At 41.8% G+C, this 13,530-nt stretch overlaps 1 protein-coding gene across 1 annotated transcript in view; it reads left to right on the forward strand.

Moving 5' to 3' along the window:
- HSD11B2 (hydroxysteroid 11-beta dehydrogenase 2) overlaps positions 1–13,530 on the forward strand; it is a 49,171-nt gene that overhangs the window by 23,561 nt on the left and 12,080 nt on the right. The window contains exons 2-3 of the mRNA XM_075188881.1: positions 9,162–9,374; positions 12,111–12,296. Coding sequence (XP_075044982.1) covers positions 9,162–9,374; positions 12,111–12,296 — 399 coding nt within the window. The remainder of the gene's footprint in view (positions 1–9,161; positions 9,375–12,110; positions 12,297–13,530) is intronic.

Below are 13,530 nucleotides of genomic sequence, written 5' to 3' on the forward strand. Positions count from 1 at the left end.
CACACCGTGCCCCCCTGCATCCACACACACACCGTGCCCCCCTGCATCCACACACACACCGTGCCCCCCTGCATCCACACACACACCGTGCCCCCCTGCATCCACACACACACCGTGCCCCCCTGCATCCACACACACACCGTGCCCCCCTGCATGCACACACACCGTGCCCCCCTGCATGCACACACACCGTGCCCCCCTGCATGCACACACACCGTGCCCCCCTGCATCCACACACACCGTGCCCCCCTGCATCCACACACACCGTGCCCCCCTGCATCCACACACACCGTGCCCCCCTGCATCCACACTCCGTGCCCCCTGCATCCACACACTCCGTGCCCCCTGCATCCACACACACCGTGCCCCCCTGCATGCACACACACTGTGCCCCCACGCTCTGCCCCCTCAGCCTCTGTCCCCTCAGCCTCTGCCCCTTGCTGTGCCCCCGCCGTGGACAGGAAGAAAAAAAACTACTTACCAATCCGGCGGCGCTCGGGACCCAGCATCCTCCTCCTTCCTCGTTTCTCACTGAATGCCGGGCGTGACGTCACGCCTGGCATTAAGTGAGAAACGAGGAAGGAGGAGGATGCTGGGTCCCGAACGCTGCCGGATTGGTAAGTAGTTTTTTTTCTTTTTCCTTCCTCTTCTTCCTGTCCACGGCACCCCTGTGACAGCGCCGCGGCACCCCTGGGAGCCGCGGCGCACAGTTTGGGAACCTAGGCCATAATCTAAGGATATTTCTCCATGACTGATGTATGTATTGGCTTGCTTGTGTTACAGATACATTAGCAGATTTATGTTGGGGGCTCAAAGATCTGTGTCTCCTCTTTTTTTTGCCTGTGCTCCTGTTTAGCGTGGCTGAGGTGGTCCCCTGATCAGCCCCAGATGTAACTTCTTTGCTCAATTAGGACACTTTTGCTATCCATCCCTTCTACACATTACATCAGAGTACATGCACATTGATTTATTTTTTAAAAAAGTGGTAAATTGATGGGTAAAGGAAATAGCCTCCCACCCCTGCAAGTCTCCCATCTTTGGCCTAGGCCTTTGTGGCCTTTTCACTAAACCATGGTTCCTGCTCCTGGTTCCATGATAAGCAGCAGATATATACAGGTTGATCACATCTTCTGAAAGCTGCATTGTTGAAACACGCATCTCTATATTAGACCTTAAGATTGCCCTGGTGATGCTCATTTTGACATTACATGAAGGCTGCCATGTGCACTGCACCTATGTCCTGGGGAAGGCTGGCAAATTTTAGACTAGGGGGCAAGACTTGACTCAGCAGCCTATTAGGAACATTTTAAAGGGGGGAAAAATGCAGGTAACCCAGTGACCCCGCCTAAGGTAACCCACTATGATGCCCCCCTGCCCCCCAGCTCATCCTGCCTCTGCCCATGTGTGTTTACATAGAGCAATTATTTGTGCGTTAGCTTGTATCTCCCCTCTGTTTACCTGCCAAACGTGGACCGTAGGAAAGACTGAATTACTTTGTGTGCACAATACCGCAGTCCGCTACAGTATTCTATTGCTTCAACATGCTGTAATATTTGTTAATTTAGGGACTACAGAAATATGCACTTTTATTAAAATCGAACACCGTTCACGATATCTTTAAAACAACATCAAAAGTAACAAAATGACATAAATAAGATGTGTGCAGATCACAATGGCAAAACCTGTAGTTTGGTTTACAATCTCTATAAATGTTAAGCAAAATCTTGTGCACGGTGGCTTAGTGGTTAGCACTTCTGCCTCACAGCACTGGGTCATGAGTTTGATGCCCGACCATGGCCTTATCTGTGTGGAGTTTGTATGTTCTCCCTATGTATGCGTGGGTTTCCTCCGGATGCTCTGATTTCCTCCCACACTCCAAAAACATACTGGTAGGTTAATTGGCTGCTATTAAATTGCCCTTAGTCTCTCTCGGTCTGTGTGTGTGTATGTTAGGGGATTTAGATTGTAAGTTCCAATGGGGCAGGGACTGATGTGAGTGAGTTCTCTGTACAGTGCTGCGGAATTAGTGGCGCTCTATAAATAGATGATGATATGATTTAGTACATAGTAGGCTTCAAGATTTTTGCATCTCTTAGGCTGGATGCACACTATGGAAAATTCCTCCTGATGCGATATCGTTAACAGCATGCTGATTCATATGTACACACTTAACCCGTATTACAAGATCTGTGATCTTCCTCTGTCATAACCATCGACTAAAAAGATTGTGACTCTGCACACTCCATAGAGATCTATGGACACTGCCAGTCATGAGTGCATACACACTGCAGAGTTGGAACGACACTGTTCCATCATTGAACAAGACTTTTGGTTTAAAAATCCAATCTAACGATACAGTGTGCTTTGGAATGCTAATTGTTCATCGTTGGAGTGTACACACTAATGCGATATCTGGTCAAGCGGTCGTTTATCGTGTGACTGGCCTGCTGATTGGCCGAAAACCCTGTAGTGTGCACCCAGCCTTACTCTGAACTGTCAACAACTAACTTAGAAATTTCAATCTAGCTCCAATGAGGCTAAGCACATTATACTGAATATATATATAGGAAGGAAGAGGTGTGTGATTTAAGAATCTGTGAAGAAAGTCATTTGACTATACGTGTTTAGTGTCATGATCTATTCATTGCTCATCAGCTGGTAAAATCCAGATGATCAGATGTTTCAGGTGGCTGTAAAGTAGAGGGTAAGAAACACAGAGGCATAAGCGGTTCATTCCTCTTTGGCCCATATAATTGGGGTAATAAAAGTCAGGTTTTATTGGCTTCTTGTGTAGTAAGGAAATCAGTATTTCAGGTCTGTTGAAGGCCATCGACCTTTGTGCTATTTACTGGTATGAAAGAACATTTATCTCTCGTTTTACCTTGGGTTCATATCACAAAAGACGCACTTCCTTATAGATTTGTGCATGAAATAAAACACACACACACACCTTTACGATTTTTAGGAAAAACCTTTTCTTTGTTAACAAAACCAGAGCATCTTTCTAAAAATATGTGATACAGGTTGCCTCGGGAACACTGCTTACACCTAGACAGTCTGTGGACAAGTTACTTTTTTTCACTTTTTAATTATTTGCTGAAATGGTGAGTTTCTGTGACGCTATGGGGCTTGCTGCAGAATTAAATACCCCTAACCCCACCTACACACACACTATCATTGATAGTACTTTGAACATCTGTATATAATACCCAATCGTCACTTTAAACAGGCATCTCTTAAAAAAGTGGAGCAACAGTTGCAATGCACAAATATTGTTGAAAATTTATTTTTGCCATTGTTCTTAATGGTGTTACTCTACTTTGACTTTTGAGCACAGCTTACCGGTGCTGTGTAATATAGCCACAGAACCCCCGGCACTTAAGCACTTGTGTGTTCATAGAATGTATCTGTGCTGCGGTACCAGGAGCCTGTTGTTTAAAGGCAATTACGCATACGGTAATGTGCGCCAGCTCAGGTGGCCGCTTTGTGATGGTGACCATAGAGGACATGGAAGTCAGGTCTTCGTGACTGCTGTACCTGTTGAAGTTTTTTAATAAATATGCACAATCTTTCAGTCCTTATCTTTGCAATGAGGATTGAAATACATTGTGTATAAAATGCAGTGGGTAATAAATATTGTCCTTAATCTGGTATGCTTAACATTTAAGGATCTATTTATCATTGATGGCAAGTGGGAGGCGTGGTGGTAACTATCAGTTTGTATCATTGCATATTACAGAGATACAAGATCTAGAACTGTCGTTACTTAACATGACATGCAAGCGCCGGCGAAAACTCCAATCCTAATCATCATCACATCATCATCATCATCATCTATTTATATAGCGCCACTAATTCCGCAGCGCTGTACAGAGAACCCACTCACATCAGTCCCTGTCCCATTGGAGCTTACAGTCTACATTCCCTATTATAGACTCACACACACACAGACAGACAGACAGCGAGGGAGAGACTAGGGTAAATTTTGATAGCAGCCAATTAACCTAACAGTATGGTTTTGTTTTTAAATGTGGGAGGACACCGGAGCACCCGGAGGAAACCCACGCAAACACAGGGAGAACATACAAACTCCTCACAGATAAGGCCATGGTTGGGAATCGAACTCATGACCCCAGTGCTGTGAGGCAGAAGTGCTAACCACTAGGCCACTGTGCTTTCACAGTGGCTTTTCACTGACAGTGGACCATTGCATCCTTAGCTGTTGCACATGTGCAGCTAATGTGATGGGACTCAGCGAGGGATCCAGCAAAGCCTCCCCAGTGGCAATGGCGTTAGTTTGTTCCACCTAAAGTTTTACTCTGGTGTCTTGTTCACGCCACTTCTTAGCTATGGCAGTTTTCACTCTCAATATAAATATATAGAGAAATAAGTTATCAGCGAAGAATCCGCTTCTGTTCTAGCTCTAATCTTTCCTTGCTGGTCCTTCATATTCAGAATTTGAAAAATAAAATAATGCAATAGTTTAAATAACATACTTGTCAACTCTCCCGGAATGTCTGGGAAACTCCAGAATTCCCAGGAGAACAGGCAATTCTCCTGCATCCCGCCCACTTCCTAATGAAGTGGGCAGGATATGAGGCTCAATGACGCGATTTGTCCCCACCCACACAACAAAATGGGGGACAGGGCCAAAGTGACACGATTGCACGCAACCTGCCCCCTTCTGCCTTCCAGCCTTCGGGGATCTTCTGGAGTTAAAAAATAAAAATAAAAAAAAAAATAGAAAAATGGCCAAGTGTGTTTAACAATGCTGATGAAGTTTGGGGTCTTTTTTTGTCATTTTAGTACAAAGTTACTATTATTTTGTACCTGGTTTAAACTATGAGGGGTTTAAATTTTGAAAATATTCCATGATCTTCTCTTTAGCAACAGACCACACAATGAACTGGCAAGATCAAGATCCAACCAAGTACAATTGCTCAACTAAGAAAACAGTGTTTATATATTCTGTCACAAATATTTTCCCCCCAGGGTGTAGTTGGAATAACATTTCTGAGAAATTAAAGAAGTCAGGTAGCATGTGCATAAAGAAATGGTTTATTTGGTGTTTACTGTCTGGGTCTATTATGTAAGACATTGCCAACTACATAAATTATATTTTATGCATGGAAAAATACATGGGGATGAGCAAGACCATAATAGATGATAAATAGATGATGTTGATGACTGTCACGAACAGCACTCACCTGAGTCTGCGTGACGCTTATGTGACACAGGGTTAACCAAACAACAACCACCTGGTCTGTCTAAAATGATTAAATCCTTCCCTATCTATGCCACACACTAGCTTTGTGATACTAATTACCACCACCAAGGTTTTTCGGACAAGAGCTGACACTCTTATTTAGGAAGCCTTCGGTTCTCCCTAGCATTAATCTAGCACAATTTACTTTAATCAGAGTTCACATAAACCACAAGGTTTGCACAGTTTCAATTAGGTAGCGTCTGGACCAAACTGTCGCGTGAATTCGTAAGAACACAGAGACTAGAACTTATTAAGTGTAATTTAATATGGAAAATACATCCACAATGCTTAAGATAAAAAGACAATAAAAGACAGACAAATATAGTGCAATTGTTTCTTCTAAAATAAAAAGGATAAAACGCAGAATTGATACCTCACTTAGAATCAAGTTTCTGTTGCTGGGAGAAGCAGAACAAATGGGACCTCTTCAATCAAATTACTCCCAGAGAGAACCAGGAGTTACATTTTCAGTACACCCAGCTACAGGACCCCTCCCCCCCCCCCCCCCAGACCCCTTTCCTGTGAGGTCAGAACCAACAGGAGGGGAGAATGCAAATTAGGGTCTTATGACCTTGCATATTTGTAATGGCCCACCTGAGTTGGCCATTACAAAATAATGCTATGGGACCCAAATATCAAATAGCAAGCTACTGAGAAGTAGCCAAGTTTAACATAAGTGTCTTCATTCAACTTTACCATATAAATTACTGCCAAAATAAGGTTGCTATCTGAATAGTTCAAATAAATCCTGTGGTAATGTTATTTATTAACAACAAAAACATAACAGAGATGAGAAGCCAATATATTTTTTTTCCAGAAAAGGTGGCAATCTTATACACAAGCCAATCTCTGTCTTAGCACAGACCATTGGCGAGTCCTGGTGATATCCCCCCTCCTAAATGTTAGCACCACACCTTTTGCTGTTAGCCTAGCACTGCCGGCAAAACGAGAAAGTGACGTTCTGTAGCTATTGCCCATAGTGATGGGATTTGGTGAGGGATCATCACCATTTATTTATATAGCTCCTCTAATTACGCAGCACTGTACAGAGAAATCACTCACATCAGTACCGGCCCCATTGCGGCTTACAGTCTAAATTCCCTAACATGCACACAGACTAGGGTCAATTTTGTTAGCAGCCAATTAACCTACTAGTATGTTTTTGGAGTGTGGGAGGAAACCGGAGCACCCGGAGGAAACCCACGCAAACACGGGGAGAACATACAAACTCCTCACAGATAAGGCCATGGTCGGGAATTGAACTCACGACCCCAGTGCTGTAAGGCAGAAGTGCTAACCACTAAGCCACTGTGCTGCCCACACAGCGGATCTTCTCTGGTGGAACTGTACCCATTAAAAAGATAAGCTGACTCCATCTTTTGATGGCGTCCATTTTTTAAGCCTAGAGGTGAATAACAAATTCCTGATTTCTCCTGCTTTAACCTTGATGAATATAAAGAAGAAGAAAGGGGCAATCTCAAGACTTTGAGGCTTATCATAATTCCCTGTCTGTTGAGGTTACACCATGACTGTTTCCAGCTGTGCAGAGCAGACATATTATCAGAACAAATTGGTTTATGTTTTAATGGCAGAAAATGACTACAATTACTTTTATGGTGTGTTTTGTAACTTTTCATAGTTGTAAAAATTAGTTGTGATCGGGAAATTCTTATTGGCTGGTTTGCTCTGGATTGGTCTGTGTAATAAAGAAATGGGTTGAATCTACTTGTCCAGGCAAAGCTGTTATTACAGTCTGAGGACAATGCGTTCATTTATTGTACAATGGTTAATGATCCCATAAGTGCTCTAAAAATAGTGACAATAATGTCATAATAGTAAATAAATAGCGCAGAAACGGAGATTTGTACGGTCACTGAACTCAAATCTTTTCTAAAGCTTTGGCAGAGTGATCAAAGCAAACGTCATGTTGGAATTCTCATTAAAACCTGTTCGTTTAAATTGCCAACTGTGTCTCCGTAATCCTACAGAGTTATTCCAGTGCTTTTTCACTGCTGAACTGTCTGTCCTATTAGTAATACTACTTCATTAGGTTTTTTTAAGAAGTTTTCATGTTACCTGTTGTAGAAAACACTTTTCCTCATTAGACACATTCCAACGCCCATGTATGAACACTAATGTAAACATTTTGGTGTCGCACTCTTATGTTTTGTTTTTTTTATTGTATTTTTTTTTTTTTTTTTATTAAATAATTTGACCTAGATTTTTAATTCCGTTTTTGTTTTGTATGTTTTTTTTCAAGCTACAACTCTAACACTGTGCTTGGTCCTTCATGTATTTTATGGAGGCTAAGGGGCATATTTATGAATGACGCATATGACCTCCCCCCTGTTAATTATCTTCCCTTATCGCAATGATAGGGGATGATATTATGACATACTTACCTACTTTCGCTAAGTTCTTTCCGGGAGAGGGGCGTGACTGGAGGGAGGGAGGGAGCGGGGCGCGGCCAAACGCGTCATTTTGGCCCCGCTCCCCGCAACGGAAATGTCGCGGGGCGTTTTGTCGCGGGGCGGGGCCAAAATGATGCAATTCACCGCAAATTGCATCATTTAGTGGTGGCAGTAGCGGCATGCGGGAGATTTGCCAGCTCTCCCGGGAGTCCATGAGACCAATCCGAATTTCGGGAGTCTCCCGGACATCCCGGTAGAGTTGGCAAGTATGTATTATGCAACTATTAAAAATCATGCCGGGACAGTGCCTCCGATAGGAGGCTGCCCCAGTGATGAGTTTGCTTCACTAGCAACTCCGGGTTGTGATCTTAGGCCCCACATGCACAGACCCATTTTCGTTAGTTAATGAAGGGGAGAGAGGGATCCAAAGATCCCTCTTCGGTGATGCTCTCCCAATAGATCAGAACGTCTAATGCCATCTTCAGGTGGCTTTAGCCATAGGGTTCAAGTTTGTTAAATTGACCTAGGCTTTTACCCCCTTGTATATTATGTTATGTTATTAATGTTAAATATGTGTGTGTGTGTTTGCTTTCCAAAGTGGACACATGGATTACACACAGTAGAGATAGTTGTTTTGTTAGGCTATATATAATATTTCCATGATTGTTTTGTTTTCATTGATATGAAATTGGCAGCAGAACACCATTTCAGAATGAAAATTAAACTTTGTGGAGCATATTTAAAGGGTACAGAGAGGAGACGGATTTCATCTGTGGTTTAGAAAGGACTGACCATTACAAATGGGTATATTATTGGTTAATAGAAGATATGTCACATGGGAAATATTTAATTTTTTTGTGCGCAGGTAGAACATCTATTTCTGATTTGTTTAGATATATCTAATATATAAATGTCTAGTGGCATGTGTTAGTCTGTCTGCCTGTGTGTGTGTGTGTGTGTGTGTGTGTGTGTGGAAAAAATAAAACCAAGCTGCAGCGCCACCTGCTGGTCGGAGCTATACACTGACCTACTAAATTCTTAGTGTGTGTGGAAAAAAAATTCAGAAAGGGCTGAAATTTGGTATACTAAGATGTTTTTAATTTGTTAATTTAATTTGTTAATTGTTAAAAGTGTTTAAAAAAGATTTTTAAAAATATATATATATATTTCTTGAAGGAGAAGTGACAGTTGGGAGTGGTTGGTGGTTGCCGGGGGTGACAGTGGGGAGTGGTTGGTGGTTGCCGGGGGTGACAGTGGGGAGTGGTTGGTGGTTGAGGCCTGGGCTATGGCCCAAATGCATGACAAGATCCTTTTTAACACCTTAAGTAGCTTGATTTGACTAGAATGCATGAGTATCATGCACGGGTTAACTTGTATTAAATATTTGTCTCCATTTGACCCCTGGTAAATTAACTACCCACACTGTATTCTGTATTACAAGGCAGACACATTGTTTATGCTGCATATGTTCACTCTCTTTTCAGGATGCGATTCAGGATTCGGAAAGTCTGCTGCCCATAAAATGGATGCCATGGGATTCAAAGTGATTGCAACTGTGCTGGATCTTGAAAGCCCAGGGGCCAAGGAGCTCCAGAAGAGATGCTCAGACCGGTTGACCATTATTCAAATGGACTTGACCAAACTAGAGGACATCCAGAATGCTCTGCGAATAACAAGGGAGCAGACAGTTGAAAGTGGTACGTGAATAAATCCTCAGATACAGACACAAGGTATACAGAGAACTAAATCAGAAGGTACCATGACTGGGAAAAGATATGTGATGAGAATGCTGGCCACACACACAGACCAATTTAAACAATTTTTTTAATTTTGGACTAAATTGACCTGACTGATCTTTGTGGATGATCAAAATCTGATCAAAGTTGGATTGGGCAGCACGGTGGCTTAGTTGTTAGCACTCCTGCCTCACAGCACTTTGTCATGAGTTTGATTCCCGACCATGGCCTTATCTGTGTGGAGTTTGTATGTTCTCCCCGTGTTTGCGTGGGTTTCCTCCCACAATCCAAAAACATACTAGTAGGTTAATTGTCAGCTATCAAATTGACCTGTGTGTGTTAGGGAATTTAGACTGTAAGCTCTGTTGGGGCAGGGACTGATGTGAGTGTGTTCTCTGTACAGCGCTGCGGAATTAATGGTGCAATATAAATGATGATGATTACAGGTCATCTGGCCGGTGACCCTCAATGGAATGAGTAAGACGAAAGGGTCATCAGTGGACCAGGAAATATTAAGCTGGAAGGGCTTCCTGCAAACATATGAAATATTTTACTGCAATGCACAATGTCCCTAATTCAAAGTCTTCTAAGTTGTGGCTGTGCTCCAATTAAATGTTATTATGTAGATCTTAAGGTTAGTCCATGAAAAAAAGGATAAACCTAAACTTCTATTGTTGTAAAAATGAAAAGGATGAACACAGTAAATCCAGTCATCTATTTTATGTCTGCAGTTTTCTTGGTGAAAAGTGGACATAACTTTTCTGTAGGAAATGACATGTTCTGCTTTTACATTCATTGTGATCTGAAAATGACACACACTCTGCTGCAAATATCAACCTAACCTCTCCAAGGTCTCTGCCTTCTGTAGCCGATTAGTGTACTCATTGCTGAGTATCAAGGTACAAAATTGTCCTTCCTTAAAATGTTGAGTACTTATTTAACGAGACTCCTCTATCTTCTGTCTCTATTAAAAACGGCTTACCTCTATGTGTTGTCAGAGTGTGTTTTATGTGTAAATACAAAGCTTAATGCCATAGATTAACATCTAGGTGTTTCCCATGTTCTCCAAATGAAAGAATGCAATCCCCCTGAGGACGCTCCGTCATTAATAATTAATAAAGATGACAGCTGATATAAATTAATGCATTATTATCACATAGTACATTGTCTTGCCCAAGGCTTTTGAACCAATCTTTACAACATTAGGTAATCATTGCTTTTTATTTTAACCTGTACAACTAGAGTTGTGCTGCTTAAAGTCTCTATAAATATTTGCAAGTGGGTAAAAAATTCTGTAGACAGAAGTGGCAAATGGCATTTGCATGATACCTTTGAAATGCATCAGCGCTGGGCATTATCGCCTTCACTTGAATAGCTGGGTAGGGGTGTGTCTGTGTGTGCATAGGCAAACCGAGGGGGGGGGGGGGTCCCAGTGCCTGTAAACCCCCCCTCCAAGGCCTGGGGCACTGTATAATTGAGGTGACTGGACCCTGCCCCCGCTTCACACGGCTCTGCTTGAAAAGAGAGAGCTGCGTGCACCTAACAGAAGTGCACACAGCATTGCCCATGTATATTATGGTGATAAGAAGAGTTGGAGAGCAGCCAAGCACTGTCTAAGATTCTAGCCACGCCCCCATGCATGCTGCTCACTCCCACTGGTGGTGTGGTGTGGAACCCCCTCCCCCCTCTACAAATCCTGCGTTTGCCCCTGGTGGTGGGGGGGGGGGGGTAAATGTGTCTCAAATCTCATGGTTTCCGTTATGGGGCCTTAGGGTCTGCTGGTTGGGATGAGGGGAGGATCACATAGGTTGTTCAAGATGAACAACTCCTTTTAGTACAATATAAATGTGACCGCTGGGTCTATGTTGTGGAGCATTTTGTTGTAGTCATTATTTTGTTTATACATTGAATTTCCTTTTAAATATGGCATCCATTTAACTATGTTTACAGTATACCAACATAGGGGCCCTAATTCATTAGAGAAAGTAAAGCAAAAAAAAAAAGAGTAACTTTGCCCCTTGGCAAAACCATGGTGCATTGGAGGGGGGAGGTAAATTTAAAATGTGGGGGCAGGTTTACAGTTGGGGTAAGGCATGCCCTAGATCAACTTTAAAATTCATTGTAAAAATAAAGCTATCAAGTATTTGTGTGCTAGATGAAAAAACAGCCAGTATTTAACTTATGCGCAAAATAATAAACTAATTTGCACCCCTTGCATTGTAACATGGATTTGTCTAGGATCAAATTTTGTCCTTTTATTTTTGATTTTGCTCTCCTTAAGGAATCGGGCCCAGTAGATCACTTTCCTGTTTCATAGCTGTGCACAGTGGACAAGAGAAATCTTGTTGTAAATTACAACTTAATTATGACATAAATATTGCTATCCCACTGCCTTGTTCCATGTTTAAGTTGGTAGTAAACACATTTAAAGAAGGTGGACTGAGGATAGAGCTGCTAACTTGTTTTTCAACAGTTCTTTACTTGGACAGTGTTGCATTAATAATTTACTGCAATATAATGTAATACAGTTTTCCGTTCAATGACTTAGTATGGCACGCAGTCAAAGGCTTTTAGAAAAAACCTAGTTGTTGCCAGCAGGTGAAAAGGAAAACACTGCAGCTTACTACTTCCTTAATCCTTTTAACCTTTGCGGTTTCTGGCATTTTAAGGTTTTGTTTTTCTTCTCTCCCTGCTTAGGGCTGTGGGCGCTGGTGAATAACGCCGGGTACTGTGCTCACTTTGGAGATGCTGAGCTGTCGCTCATGTCCACCTACAGAGGCTGCATGGAGGTGAATTTCTTTGGGACACTGGAGCTCACCAAAGCTCTGCTACCTTTGCTGCGCTACGCTAGAGGACGACTCGTGAGCGTCGGAAGCCCTGCTGGTAACTATGTGCTACATAACTGTTCATGATGTATCAACAGTTATTTGGCTTGATCCATTTCACCCTGTACATCATGGTCTTCTCACGTTTCCTAAGTGCAGGTACCTTTAAAAGATATTATAGTCTTGAAATATATCCTTTATGGGGGGGGGGGCATATTAATTTATTATTTACATGTACTAAACATTTAACTATTGGTTCACTTAGGACAGACTGATATCCATGCATACATTTTATATAGATGGGAAGCAGTGAGGTTAGAGCCCTAACTAGATCGTTAGAGGGTGTAGGTGGCGGACAGAGAAAATGTCCAAGTAGGTCTAGACTATACGTTAGTTTAGCAAAAGTATAAGTAAAACTTTCCTTTATTTTAACACTTACCTGGCATGGCTAATCAACTAATATCAACTAAATGGATAATTTTCACACTTTTGCCCACGGAGTACCACGTCTTGATTTGTGCAGAACATTCACCAAAGTATACTCTATCCGTAACTGGAATTGGCAAATAAGTGGCGATAAGCAGGAAATTCTGTACTGGGTGAAATGGGTCATATTGGATGTCTGTTTTTTAAATACTTACTAAAATCCATTTCCTGGTGATTCTGCCATTAAGGGTTTGGTTTTACTATGTTTACAACGCAAGAGAAGATAATATTGAGAACTAGTAGTGGTCCACATTACACAAAATAATTATAATAGATATTACTATAATCCTTATTAAAGGTAGACTTCAGGGGGTATATTCACCAAACTGCGAGTTTGAAAAGTGGAGATGTTGCCTATAGCAACCAATCAGATTCTAGCTGTCATTTTGTAGAATGTACTAAATAGATGATAACTAAAATCTGATTGGTTGTTATAGGCAACATCTCCACTTTTCAAACCCGCAGTTTAGTAAATATACCCCCAGGTATTTAAAACATAGAGACTTGCTGGCTCATACTACATTTTGTAAATACAACTTTTAACAGGCAAAAAACTAGTTTCAGAATATTATATATATATATATATATATATAATATGACAGGTTCTTGTTACATGCTCTGAATTTTTCCTCACTGCTTCAATCACATGGGAGACTTTTTTTTTTTTTTATTAGAATTTATTTCTAAATTTCCAGGTATATTCTGTAGTTCTGTACAGCTGTAACGTTATAGATACACAGACATCGATTTACCATTTGGCACTAACACAAGCACTTTAAACTCGCAAAGGTAGCACAGAGAAAGCA

Source organism: Mixophyes fleayi, chromosome 10, assembly GCF_038048845.1.
Source record: "Mixophyes fleayi isolate aMixFle1 chromosome 10, aMixFle1.hap1, whole genome shotgun sequence".
In the NCBI taxonomy this organism is placed as follows: domain Eukaryota; kingdom Metazoa; phylum Chordata; class Amphibia; order Anura; family Limnodynastidae; genus Mixophyes; species Mixophyes fleayi.